The following is a 14,898-nucleotide window of genomic DNA, read 5'->3' as shown; positions in this document are numbered from 1 at the left end:
GATACGTCTGTCCAATCTCGTGTCTGTCCAATCTCGTGTCTGTCCAATCTCGTGTCTGTCCAATCTCGTGTCTGTCCAATCTCGTGTCTGTCCAATCTCTGACACCCATCTTCTCTAATCGGCGTCCTCCCAGAGATACTCGGGGGTCCTTTAGCAATTTCTGCCTCAAGATAATTGGTGTCAGCAGTAACTTATCTATCAGCTATTTGTTAGAGAGGAATTCTTCCCACTGATCACCAATGTAAGGAACATTCTTCTCACTGATCACCAATGTAAGGAACATTCTTCCCACTGATCACCAATGTAAGGAACATTCTTCTCACTGATCACCAATGTAAGGAACATTCTTCTCACTGATCACCAATGTAAGGAACATTCTTCTCACTGATCACCAATGTAAGGAACATTCTTCTCACTGATCACCAATGTAAGGAACATTCTTCTCACTGATCACCAATGTAAGGAACATTCTTCTCACTGATCACCAATGTAAGGAACATTCTTCTCACTGATCACCAATGTAAGGAACATTCTTCTCACTGATCACCAATGTAAGGAACATTCTTCTCACTGATCACCAATGTAAGGGACAATCTTCCCACTGATAACCAATGTAAGGAACATTCTTCTCACTGATCACCAATGTAAGGAACATTCTTCTCACTGATCACCAATGTAAGGAACATTCTTCTCACTGATCACCAATGTAAGGAACATTCTTCTCACTGATCACCAATGTAAGGAACATTCTTCTCACTGATCACCAATGTAAGGAACATTCTTCTCACTGATCACCAATGTAAGGAACATTCTTCTCACTGATCACCAATGTAAGGAACATTCTTCTCACTGATCACCAATGTAAGGAACATTCTTCTCACTGATCACCAATGTAAGGAACATTCTTCTCACTGATCACCAATGTAAGGGACATTCTTCCCACTGATCACCAATGTAAGGAACATTCTTCTCATTGATCACCAATGTAAGGAACATTCTTCTCACTGATCACCAATGTAAGGAACATTCTTCTCACTGATCACCAATGTAAGGGACATTCTTCTCACTGATCACCAATGTAAGGGACATTCTTCTCACTGATCACCAATGTAAGGAACATTCTTCTCACTGATCACCAATGTTAGAGGGTAAACATCTGCTAGTGGTATCTCACCCTGGTGGTCACCAGAAGTCCCCTGAGCCTGTATTTTAAATGTTTACAGGTACTTAGAATTTCTTGATGATTTTATTTTTTAATTTTGTATTCCTGCCAGGTATAGCAGAGGTGGCTCCAGGTATAGCAGAGGTGGCTCCATGCAGACCCCGGTCTCTGCCACCCCATGGATCCTTTGGGTGCCCGCTCGTGTTTCGTAGATGCGGACGTATTGCCGTCCTGGGCACAGGAGCCGGATGGGATTGACGTTCTCGACTCCCCTTTGTGCCGTGAAGGCCCTGCTGACAGCGGAGTCCGGTCCCCGTTCCCCCATAACGAGGAGATCAATGATAAGGTGGTATTATGGTGAGTGCTAGCAAAGGGGGGGGTCTGGAATGGTGGGTGAGCAGCCCATTGTGGGGAGGGGACAAGTTTTAAAGGAAGGTTTATTATCTGTTTGGAACCCCATCAATGAATACAGTAGATCTGGTAGGTCCTCAATTGGATGTGTACACGCTGAAAATTTTCCTTAATTTCGGATGCATCACTGAACCAGAATCATTAATTGAACAAACTTGTTTTCCCCATTTATATCTTCGGCATTCATTTCATTTAATTTGGTATAGCTGGTTGTTTAAGGAGCGGGTGACTCCTCTGCTGTCAGGAAATGCATGCAGCAGAATGTAAACATAATGTCGGCATTGGAAAAAAAATATATATATTTTTAAAAATCATGTGGGTCCTGTCCTCCTTTTGGGTCTGGTATGAAATTTGGGGGACCCCATGCCCGTTTTTTTTTTTTTTTGTGAGGTTCCCCCCAAATTTCATACCAGACCCAAAGGAGGACGCCCAAAATCTAAAGCAAATTTCATACCAATATGGGGGTGGGCTCTTTGGGGGGGGGGTTGGGCTCTTTGTGAAGAGCCCCCCCCCCCAAAAGCATTTTGTCCCAATGTTTAAAGAGTTTGTTACCCCAAAACGTCATATTCCTGCTGTACCATGTACTTTGGGAGTTTCCTGTTCTCTTTGTATTGCTTCCTTCCTGTCTGTGACATCCCTGATGATCCTGCCAGCCCCCCGCTTTCCTATTAAAAACTGACCACACTATGCAGGAGAGTACAGCGTGGTCAATTCTCTAGCTATAATGAAAACTCCGTGTACTCTCCTCTCAGTGATCAGACTTGTCCTGACAATTTTCTGTCTTATTGCAGGCAGGGGGACGTGGCGTTGCTGAACTGCACGGCTGTAGTGACACGAGCAATGAGACCCTCACCGACAAGAACCCGGTGTCTGATAGTATCTTCGGGTACGCCGGGCCGGAGCTGCAGGAGGAGATGCGGAAGCTGAAAGGTGCGCCCCTGCTGGTGTGTGTGTGTTTTTGCCAGAATTGCATTAGCGATGCGTGACTTGAGGATGTAGACAGAATGTTCAAAGAATGCAATGTAAAGTTATACTGTTTCCGAAATATTGCCTCTAATCCTGTTTGACCCTCCCTGGGTGAGGAAGGGGGTCCTCCAAGGCTTTGGATTACCATCTTTCCTGCTTGTGAATGTCGCAGCTTCCTGTCATCAGAACACTTTTTTTTTTTATTATGCATTCTCCCAGGGTGTATGTGCATGTGTTTTTCCCTGCACGCTCCACTTCTCTTCTTGAATCGATCCTCTCTCCTGGCACTTCTATGCTTGATCCCTCTGCTCTTCCTGTATTCCTTATTGCCTTTCTGCTCCTCTTGCACTTGTACTCTCGTCTTGCATTGCTTGTCTGGCTCTCTGCTCCCTGGCTCTCTGCGCTCTCTCTCTTCTCTCTATTCCTGTATTCCTTATCACTCTTGGCATACTTCTCCTGTCCAGCCTGTCTCTGGTGGCCACTCTCTTTCCTTATCACTGAATAACCTGCCTCTTCTATCTAGTCTCTTCTCTTTCTTAAGCACTCTGCACTCTTTTCACCATCTGTGATGCCATCGCTCTTCCTGCCTCAGGTCTCGTGTCTCTGATATCTCTCCCCATTGTCACTCTCTGTTGCCTGGATCACTTTGCACTTTGTCACTGTTGTGTCCCGGCAGGTTGCAGGGACAGGCGAGGCTAAGCTCAACAAAGGGTTTTAATTTGGCCGCCCGTTACATCATCCACACCGTGGGCCCTAAATACAAGAGCAAGTACCGTACGGCAGCCGAGAGCTCTCTGTACAGCTGTTACCGGAACGTCCTCCAACTGGCCAAGTAATCCTCTTCCTTGTCCTGTGTGTTTTTTTGTTTTTTTTTCCCATTATTATTATTTATTTATTTATTTTTTTTGTAGCTTTTATGTAAAGGGATGTGGTGACTGCATAGGAAGAGTGCAGCGCTAAAATATATAATAAGTGAAACGCGTACAATAATGTATCCAATTTTAGCATAATGTTTGTTATGCCTCTAACAGCAACCAGTGCATGATTGTGAGACTCCTAAAACAGTCCCAGTGCATGAAAACAAATTCTGTGTGTTGTGTAACATTCTCCCCCCCCCCCCCCAAGACTTGCAAGAGGATTCAGTGGAGAGAGAGGCTCCTCTCCTTACCGGACATCCGTGGCACTCCTAATGAGGAGCAATAAGCACTTGTGAAACCAGATCCCTATACACCGGGAGGAAGGAGGCCGCTTCAGACTGCAACCGCATTTTTCTCACTACACCGTATATTATTGGAAGGGGAATTCTATCATATTTTTTTATATATATATATATATTTCATTTTAAATCTGTTGCATCGAATGTTACAAGATATATTTCTTGAACTTGCTTGTCGAAATCCTCTAAAAAGCTGCTGTGATCCGCTCATCATTAACCACTTCAATACCGGGCATTTTCACCCCCCTGCCCAGGCCAATTTTCAGCTTTCAGAGCTGTCGCACTTGGAATGACAATTGCGCGGTCATGCAACATTGTACCCAGATGACTTTTTTTTTTTTTTTTTGAGACATATTTCTTTTGGTGTTTGTTTTTTTTTTTTTTTTTTTTTTTTTTTTGGCTAAACAAAACACCAAAAATTGTGGTGGGGGGGAAAAAAGTGTTTTTTCTTCATTTAGTTATAAAATGTTGTAAATAAGTAATTTTGCTTGTTTGCCGATAATCTGTACACTTCTCCCCTGTGAGGAAATGCAGCTGATTGTCTCTTCGCACGCTGTCCGTGTGAGAGGAATGCTGATGACTGGCACTTCCTTGTTTTGCATGTGATCAGCTGTGATTGGAAACAGCTGATCACATGGGTAAAGAGCCTTGTCATCGGCTCTTTACCGAGATCGGGGCTGAAGGATGTTCCACCGAGATCTCTTTACCCAGATCGGGGCTGCACCGTATTCCATCAAGATCTCATTACCGAGATCTAGGCTGCACAGTGTTCCACCGGATCTCTTTACCCAGATCGGGGCTGCACCGTATTCCCATCAAGATATCTTTACTGAGATCGGGGCTGCACCGTGTTTCCCGCCGGGATCTCGTTATCGGGGCTGCACCGCGTTCCACCGAGATCTCGTTATCGGGGCTGCACCGCGTTCCACCGAGATCTCGTTATCGGGGCTGCACGCTTCCCCGAGATCTCGTTATCGGGGCTGCACCGCGTTCCACCGAGATCTCGTTATCGGGGCTGCACCGCGTTCCACCGAGATCTCTTTACCGAGATATCTTTACCGAGAATGGGGCTGCACGGCAAGAGTGGGGGTGATGTCATCCTAGAACACGAGAGGCACCTTGTGCCGTCATTTTTACTATATGGCGGGAGGGAGGTGGTTAAACCTCCAACAATACTTAATTCTAGCCTTCTTTCAGTTGAATTTTTTGGTAGGGACTTTATTGGCTTAATATCAAGCCGCTGGCTCTCAATTTCCCAGCTCCTGCAGCTGCAGTCATGACACCCAGTATATCCAGTCTTTTCAACCTGCGATGCTGAAAAAAGCAAAAGCTAACTGAGTGGCTAATTAGCCGCTTGGTTCGCTTTTACATTCAGCAGAAGGTGTCGACCCCCTCCTTCCAGCGCACTATTTCCCAATGCACACGTTCCTGTAGAAATGGCTGTATGTATAAGTCGGTGCTGGAGGGACCACCAGCTGCAACCATGAATGGTCAGAGCAAGAAATGTCACCACCACACCAAGGATCTCCAGAATGGGTCCAAAGCTTTATTCAGCGATCACATAGTTGCGGAGCCATGTAGGACCCCTTCATCGGGCATGTGACACCCCCCACCCACCAATCGCCCACCCATCCTCTCGCCACCTTCTGAGCTCTCTGTTCCACTGAGGAGCTGGGGATTAAAGCCAGCATTTCTGTTGGCTTACCATAGAGGATGACCGAGGACTGGAACTCTATCAGCCTAGTGCTGAGAGCGAGGAGGAGAGAGTCAGAGGTGGTGAAGGCTGTGTCCTCTCTCCCTCCCCTTCCTCCTGCCAGTGCAGCGCTCTTGTTAACTGAAAGCTGCACCTGATCACAAGCACATCCCCCAAGTGAAAAAAAATATATATATTATTTATAATTATTATTATTATTATTTTTTATATATATATATATATATATATATATTTTTTTTTATTATTATTTTTATAAAAATTGTGTTATATGTAGGAGAGAAATGTCAGAATTTTCTTGGTGGGGGGGTTTAAGTAGTTAATGACTATCACAGCGAGCATTAGACAATCAAGTTCAAGAATACATCTGGTAACATTCGATGTATCGGATTTAAATGATAAACAAAGATGATGGAATTCACCTTCCAAATATATATATATATATATATATATAATTTTATTTATTTTTATATTATGGTGTAGTGAGTGGAATTTGGTTGCCGTCTAAAGATTCCTCTTCTTCCTGGTGTATAGTTATCTGATTTCACAAGCGCTTATTGGTAAGGAGCGGAGTGTCGCTCTCTCTCCCTCTCCCTCTCCCTCTCCCTCCCTCCCTCCCACAATGGGGAGATTTCCCTGCAGCAGTTTGTGTCTCTGATGTCCCACACCCCCTCCTTAGTGTTGTCACCAAGTCTTCTAATATGTATAGTTCATCAAGACTAGGACAGTATAAAAAGGGGTCAAATGAACGTCAAACTTGACTCTTGCAGCCTGCTAAGAAAGGAGGGCGAAACGCATTGGTACACTGCCACCACATCGGGGTCATGATGATGCTGCTTTTTTTTTTTTTTTTTTTTTTTTAAGGCCATGTAGCTAGTTCATACAATTAAGCGTTTCTGAACACCCCCTGTCCCCCGTCCCCTCAGCATACGATTAAACATTTCAAATCCAATTGTTTCATTTTCAACCAATGTCTCCTTTTTGAGATTGCATGCTCCTGGAAATATCTCGGCACCCTACTTCCGATCATTATATAAAAGAACACCTCCCCAGCATCCCTTTAGATGTGCATGATCCTTCCTGCTGGCCACTGGGTGTGGCAGACTTTTTTTTTTTTTTTTAAAGCTGTGCAATCTGCTGAGTCGCTGCTTTTATTACACTTCAATACAGATTGCAGCTCAACTGCTGTTTTCATCACCCCCTACCCCGGGGGTGGGGTGGGGGGGTAGGCAACCTCTGCCCTCCAGCTGTGATGGAACTACAAGTCTATGAGACATTGCAAGACCCTGACCCAATCGCTGGCATGACTCCTAGAGGCAGAGGCATGATGGGATTTGTAGTTGTGACCACAGCTGGGGGGGGCCGAGGTTGCCTACCCCCCTTTGTTGTAGATCCTTGCAATAAAACGGAAATATCGGTCGGCCTTCAATAGACGTGGGTGAGAACGCACCATCCTCTTCATTGTGCGTCAATATTAATTGTCTAAGTTGCACTTTGACCACGCATGCACATAAATGTATTCATCACGTGACTATAATTGATGACTTGGGGGGGGGGGGGGGTAGACGGTTACGGTTGTGCCCTCCTTTTACTGAAGGGCAACTGAAATTGTAGACAACCGTTCAGGCTTTCAGGGTTAACGATTACGCCGTATACAACACGAGACTCTTAAGGGTTCTTAATAGGTGGATTATTGCTCAGGAGACCTCGGGTGAGGGAGTGGAGGGGATCGTCCCCTCTGAGGGGGGGAGGGGGGTGTAGAGCTAGATGGGCAGATCAGCGGGCTGGCACTGGTGTTGGGTCATGCCAGTGAGCGCCGTGTGTTTTTTTTTTTTTTTTTTTTATTTGCAGCCAAACGCCACGCATGAGAGGAGAGGATGAGTGTACTCAGCACAAAGTAAATACATCCTCCCAGAGAGTGTTGACAGCGTTGTTCCCATACAATGCAGGCAGATCCACGCTGCCCCCCCCCCCCCTCCAGGGGTTCTCTGCAGTGCGTTGGTCATGTGCTGCCCGGGGTGAGGGACAGCGTGTGATCTGCGGTTATCTCCAATATCCTGATTAAAAAGCAGAACTTCATCTAGCAAAGGAAGCTGTAATAAAACGATCTTCCCTTAGAGACCGTCCCAGAGGCTGATGCATTGCACAGTGCTTGGGGGAGGGGAGGTGGTGGGGGAGTTGCGTCACTGCTGCGTCACTGCTGCCGGCAATACTTGGACTCGGCCAAGATTTCAAACCTGCATTTGTGCGGCTCCTCTCCTCCTGGACTGAGACGTCCTCCTCCGATTTTGCCTGCACACTGTGAGCTTCTCGCAATGTGCATTTTAAGCTGCAGCAAGTCGGAGCCTAGGGCAATGGGGGAGGGAGGGAGGGAGGGAGAGGAGGAACCCAGGAAGGCAAAATATAAGCAGATTGAACGCCGACCAATGCATAAGGGCCACATTCACACCGTTGAGCTTGCGGCGCAAAAATGCACTGATAGTGAATGTTGCTGTAAATTTTGTTCATTGACCAACCAACGTGTGTATCGCGGGGGCTCAACCTGTGGCCCTCCAGCTGTTGCAGAACTACAACTCCCATCGTGCCTCTGCCTTTGGGAGTCGTGCTTGTAACTGTCAGTATGGCAATGCCCCATGGGGCTTGTAGTTCCGCAGCAACTGGAGGGCCACAGGTTGAGCCCCCGTGCTGTATATATTGTAAACTCAAAAACACTCAACCTATACACTCACCGGCCACTTTATTAGGTCCTCCTTGCTAGTCCTGGGTTGGACCCCCTTATTAGGTCCTCCTTGCTAATAGCAGGTTGGACCCCTTTATTAGGTAGACCTTGCTAGTCCCGGGTTGGACCCCCTTTATTGGGGCCCCCTTGCTATTAACGGGTTGGACCCCCTTTATTGTGTCCCCCTTGCTAGTCCTGGATTGGACCCCCTTTATTAGGTCCCGCTTGCTAGTAGCGGGTTGGACCCCCTTTATTGGGTCCCCCTTGCTAGTAGCGGGTTGGACCCCCTTTATTGGGTCCCCCTTGCTAGTCGCGGGTTGGACCCCCTTTTATGGGTCCCCCTTGATAGTCGCGGGTTGTACCCCCTTTTGCCTTCATTCTTCATGGCATAGATACAACAAGGTGTTGGAAACATTCCTTCAGATATTTTCCTCCATAGTGACATGAGAACATCACACAGTTGCTGCCATATTTGTTGGCTGCACATTTATAATGGGAACCCCCTGTTCCACCCTCGCAAAGTGCTCTATTGGATGAGATGTGGTGAGTGTGGAGGCCATTGGAGGACAGGGGACCTCATTGTCCAGTGGTGAGAGGATTGGAGCTTTGTGACATGGGGCATCATCCTGCTGGGAGGAGCCATCAGAAGATGAGGACACTGTAGTCATAAAAGGATGGACATGGTCAGCAACAATACTCAGGTAGCCGGGGTGATTAATCCATGCTCAATTGGTACTAAGGGGCCCAAAGTGTGCAAAGAAAAATATCCCCCCCACCATTACACCCCCACACCAGCCTGAACCGGTGATATCCCATCCCCCACACCATTACACCCCCACCACCAGCCTGAACCGGTGATATCCCATCCCCCACACCATTACACCCCCACCACCCAGCCTGAACGGTGATACCCCATCTCCCCGCGCCATTACCACCCCCCACCACCAGCCTGAACCGGTGATACCCCCATCCCCCGCGCCATTACACCCCCCACCACCAGCCTGAACCGGTGATACCCCATCCCCCACACCATTACACCCACCACCCAGCCTGAACGCGGTGATACCCCATCCCCCACACCATTACACCCCCACCACCAGCCTGAACCGGTGATATCCCATCCCCCACACCATTACACCCCCACCACCAGCCTGAACCGGTGATACCCCATCCCCCGCGCCATTACACCCCCCCCACCACCAGCCTGAACCGGGTGATACCCCATCCCCCGCGCCATTACACCCCCACCACCAGCCCTGAACCGGTGATACCCCATCCCCCACACCATTACACCCCCACCACCAGCCTGAACCGGTGATACCCCATCCCCCGCGCCATTACACCCCCCCACCACCAGCCTGAACCGGTGATACCCCACCCCCCGCGCCATTACACCCCCCCACCACCAGCCTGAACCGGTGATACTCCACCCCCCACACCACCAGCCTGAACAGTGAACTCCATCCCCCGCGCCATTACACCCCCCACCACCAGCCTGAACCGGTGATACTCCAGTCCCCGCGCCATTACACCCCCCCACCACCAGCCTGAACCGGTGATACTCCATCCCCCGGCCATTACACCCCCCCACCACCAGCCTGAACCGGTGATACCCCACCCCCCGCGCCATTTCAACCCCCCACCACCAGCCTGAACCGGTGATACCCCACCCCCCGCGCCATTACACCCCCCCACCAACCAGCCTGAACCGGTGATACTCCACCCCCCACCACCAACCAGCCTGAACCGGTGATACTCCACCCCCCCCACCACCAGCCCTGAACCGGTGATACCCCACCCCCCGCGCCATTACACCCCCCCCCCACCACCAGCCTGAACCGGTGATACCCCACCCCCCGCGGCCATCTACACCCCCACCACCAGCCTGAACGGTGATACCCCACCCCCCGCGCCATTACACCCCCCCACCACCAGCCTGAACCGGTGATACTCCACCCCCCGCGCCATTCACCCCCCACCACCAGCCTGAACCGGTGATACTCCACCCCCGCGCCATTACACCCCCCCACCACCAGCCTGAACCGGTGATACTCCACCCCCCGCGCCATTACACCCCCCCCCCCACCACCACCTGAACACGGTGATACTCCACCCCCCCGCGCCATTACACCCCCCCCCCACCACCAGCCTGAACCGGTGATACTCCACCCCGCGCGCCATTACACCCCCCCACCAGCCTGAACCGGTGATACCCACCCCCCACCCACCAGCCTGAACCGGTGATACTCCACCCGCGCGCCATTACACCCCCCACCACCAGCCTGAACCGGTGATACTCCACCCCCCACACCACCAGCCTGAACCGGTGATACTCCACCCCCCCACCACCAGCCTGAACGGTGATACTCCACCCCCCCGCGCCATTACACCCCACCCCCGCGCCATTACACCCCCCCCCCACCACCAGCCTGAACCGGTGATACCCCACCCCCCCGCGCCATTACACCCCCACCACCAGCCTGAACCGGTGAGACCCCACCCCCCGCGCCATTACACCCCCACCACCAGCCTGAACCGGTGATACCCCCACCCCCGCGCCATTTACACACCCCCCACCACCAGCCTGAACCGGTGATACTCCACCCCCCGCGCCATTACACCCCCCACCACCAGCCTGAACCGGTGATACTCCACCCCCGCGCCATTACACCCCCCCACCACCAGCCTGAACCCGGTGATACTCCACCCCCCGCGCCATTACACCCCCCCCCCCCACCCCAGCCTGAAACGGTGATACTCCACCCCGCGCGCCATTACACCCCCACCACCAGCCTGAACCGGGGATACCCCATCCCCCACACCATTACACCCACACCCACCAGCCTGAACCGGTGAAACCCACCCCGCGCCATTACACCCCCCCCCCCCCCCCACCACCAGCCTGAAACGGTGATACTCCACCCCGGCCATTACACCCCCACCACCAGCCTGAACGGTGATGCCCCATCCCCCACACCATTACACCCACACCACCAGCCTGAACCGGTGATACCCCACCCACGCGCCATTACACCCCCCCCCCCCCCCCACCACCACCAGCCTGAACCGCTGATACCCCACCCCCCGCGCCATTACACCCCCACCACCACCAGCCTGAACCGGTGATACCCCACCCCCCACCAGCCTGACCCGGTGATACCCCACCCCCCCGCGCCATTACACCCCCCCCCTACCACCAGCCTCAACCGGTGAATACCCCACCCCCCCCGCGCCATTCACACCCCCCCACCACCAGCCTGAACCGCCATTACACCCCCCCCCCCCACCACTGCCAGCCTGATATCCCATCCCCAGTGCCATTACACCCCCCACCCACCACAGCCTGAAATGGTGATGCCCCATCCCCCCACTCCATTACACCCCCACCACCAGCCTGAACCGGTGATACCCCATCCCCACACATTACACCCCCACCACCAGCCTGAACCGGTGATACAAGGGCAGGATGGATCCATGTGCCAAATTCTGACCCCACCATCTGAATGTCGGGAGCTCAAATCCAGACTCATCAGACCCAGCAACATTTTTTTCAATTTTCTATTGTCCAATGTTGGTGATCCTGGGCCAATTGTGAGCCTCAGTTTCCTGTTCTTACCTGACAGGAGTGGCACCCGATGTGGTCTTCTGCTGCTGTAGCCCATCTGCTTCAAGGTTGGATGTTTGTGCATTCATAGATGGCATTCTGCATACCTTGGTGGTTTTTGGAGTTACTGTTGCCTTTCTATCATCTGGAGCCAGTCTGCCCATTCTCCTCTGACCTTAACGAGGCATTTTCCTCCACACAACTGCCGCTCACTGGATATTTTCTCTTCTTCCTACCATTCTCTGTAAACCCCCGAGAAATGGTTGTGTGTGAAAATTCCAGAAATACTCAGACCGGCCCGTCTTCCACCAACAACCATTGCTACCTTCAAAGTCACTTATATCCCCTTTCTTCCCCATTCTGATGCTCAGGTTTGAACTTCCCCAAGTCGCCTTCACCATGTCTAGATGCCTAAATCTATTGAGTTGCTGCCTTGTGATTGGCTGATTAGCAATTTGTTGCCAAGCAATTGTACAGGTGTACCTAATAAAGTGGCCGGTGAGTGTGTATGTAATTAATAACACTTTCAATGCCTTGTAGTGCACTAGGGAAAAAAGTAGGCAGGGATGGTTTTTCAACGATTATTTGGCCATTTTAAACAAAAGGACAACATCACACGCTTTGACTTGTGTTTGGAAATGTGCACATAGGTGTAAATAGGCCTTTCATTTGTTGGTCTGATTTCTCTGTTTAAAGGGCAATTCTTTAAATATTGATGCATATATAAATGCTACATTTTCTACAAAGTGTATGTATTGTTCTGTGTCCTTTATTCTGCCCTCTGGCCAGTAGAGGGTGCTCTGTGTGTCCTGTATTCTGTCACCAGTAGAGGGTGCTCTGTGTGTCCTGTATTCTGTCGTCAGTAGAGGGTGCTCTGTGTGTCCTGTATTCTGTCTCTAAGGGTGAGCTCTGGCTTGTTCACACAACCCACGTGCAGAGCCCCGCCAGGAAATCAGCGCTGCGCTAATCGTGGGCAGTGAGACATTGTCCCGATGCATGGCTGCAGAGATCAGAAAATGTCTTTCTGTCTGTGATTGGCGCAGTGCCGGCTTCCTGGCGGGCACTGCACATGGGCTGTGCAAACACGACAGAGCTCATCTTTGCCTCTAACCAGTAGAGGGCTCTCTGTGTGTCCTGTATTCTGTTCTCTAACCAGTAGAGGGCTCTGTGTGTCCTGTATTCTGTTCTCTAACCAGTAGAGGGCGCTCTCTGTGTCCTGTATTCTGTTCTTTAACCAGTAGAGGGTGCTCTGTGTGTCCTGTATTCTGTCCCCCTAACCCAGGGCTCGACAAAACCCAGGCGCCAGGTCGCATTTGCGACTAGAATTAGCGACCTGGCTACTGGGGCAGCACAGCTGGGGGTATCCTGTTTCCGTGGACCCACCCGGCGTGATCGCGTCGAGCTGCGCCGCCGGTAATTGAGCCCACGGCTTTGAGGCCTTCTGCGATCCTATGGTTCCTTCTGGAATCTGGTGCCCTCTTGTGGTGGCTGTTGGAATGACAACCAGCAATGCTAATGGAGCTTCCCCTGCCTGCCAGCCTATCTCCTTCCCTTTACTTAGAACCCCTAAACATTATATATATTTTTTATTCTAACACCCTAGAGAATACAATGGTGGTCGTTACAATACTGTCTTTCACACTGTATTTGCACAGCGGACTTACAAGCGCACTTTTTTTGGGGAAAATAATTTATTTAATAAAAAAAAATTAAACAGTAAAATTAGCCCAATTTTTTTTATATTGTGAAAGATAATGTTACGCCGAGTAAATCGATACCCAACATGTCATGCTTCAAAATTGCGCCCGCTCGTGGAATGGCGACAAACTTTTACCCTTTAAAATCTCCATAGGCAATGTTTAAAAAATGTCTACACGTTGCACGTTTTTAAGTAACAGAGGAGGTCTGGGGCTAGAATTATTGCTCTCATTCTACCGATCGCAGCGATACCTCACGTGTGGTTTGAACACCATTTTCATATATGCGTTCGCTTCTGCACGCAAGCTTGGCGGGACAGGGCGCGTTTAAAAAAATTTAATTTTTTCTTATTTTAACTTTTTTTATTTATTTTTTCACTGTTCTTTTAAAAAAAAAATTGTCACTTTTATTCCTATTACAAGGAATGTAAAAATCCCTTGTAATAGAAAAAAGCATGACAGGTCCTCTTATATATGAGATCTGGGGGGGGGGTCAGAGAGACTCACATCTCATATTTACACTAAAATGCAATTTAAAAAAAAATCGTCATTTGAAATAAATAAAATGTCCCTCTAAGAGCTATGGGCAATGACTTGGAGACAGGTGGGGGGGGGGGGGGAGCTGGGGGCTATCTAACCCCTCACTCGTCTCCATGTCAGGCCATGGACAGGTCCAGATCGCTGTCACGGTCCTGGCTCCTAACTTTATTTAGCTGGCTCCTAGATTCCAAGCAAATTTGTCAAGCCCTACCCTAACCAGTAGAGGGTGCTCTGCGTGTCCTGTATTCTGTCCCCCTAACCAGTAGAGGGCTCTCTCTGTGTCCTGTATTCTGTTGTCTAACCAGTAGAGGGTGCTCTGTATGCGTGTCCTGTATTCTGTCCCCTAACCAGTAGAGGGCTCTTTGTGTCCTGTATTCTGTCCCCTAACCAGTAGAGGGCTCTTTGTGTCCTGTATTCTGTCCCCTAACCAGTAGAGGGCTCTTTGTGTCCTGTTTTCTGTTCTCTAACCAATAGAGGGCTCTGTGTGTCCTGTATTCTGTTCTCTAACCAATAGAGGGCTCTGTGTGTCCTGTTTTCTGTTCTATAACCAGTAGAGGGCTCTGTGTGTCCTGTATTCTGTTCTCTAACCAATAGAGGGCTCTGTGTGTCCTGTATTCTGTTCTGTAACCAGTAGAGGGCTCTCTGTGTGTCCTGTATTCTGTTCTATAACCAGTAGAGGGCTTTCTGTGTGTCCTTTTTTCTTGTCTATAACCAGTAGAGGGCTCTGTGTGTCCTGTATTCTGTTCTCTAACCAATAGAGGGCTCTGTGTGTCCTGTTTTCTGTTCTGTAACCAGTAGAGGGCTCTCTGTGTGTCCTGTATTCTGTTCTATAACCAGTAGAGGGCTCTCTCTGTGTCCTGTATTCTGTTCTA

At 49.8% G+C, this 14,898-nt stretch overlaps 1 protein-coding gene across 1 annotated transcript in view; it reads left to right on the top strand.

Annotated features, from left to right (window-relative positions):
* Positions 1 to 1,247: 1,247 nt before the first annotated feature.
* The window catches only part of GDAP2 (ganglioside induced differentiation associated protein 2), a 72,062-nt gene continuing 58,411 nt past the window's right edge, over positions 1,248 to 14,898 (top strand). The window contains 4 exon segments of the mRNA XM_077479576.1: positions 1,248 to 1,519; positions 2,365 to 2,402; positions 2,405 to 2,507; positions 3,216 to 3,371. Of these exon segments, the coding sequence (XP_077335702.1) occupies positions 1,341 to 1,519; positions 2,365 to 2,402; positions 2,405 to 2,507; positions 3,216 to 3,371 (476 nt within the window). The 5' untranslated portion in view covers positions 1,248 to 1,340.

The sequence above is a fragment of the Lithobates pipiens genome, unplaced genomic scaffold (genome assembly GCF_037356315.1).
Source record: "Lithobates pipiens isolate NorthernLeopardFrog02 unplaced genomic scaffold, aLitPip1_a1.2 Scaffold_16, whole genome shotgun sequence".
Classification (NCBI taxonomy): Eukaryota; Metazoa; Chordata; class Amphibia; order Anura; family Ranidae; genus Lithobates; species Lithobates pipiens.
This window is presented reverse-complemented; position numbering and strand designations above follow the sequence as displayed.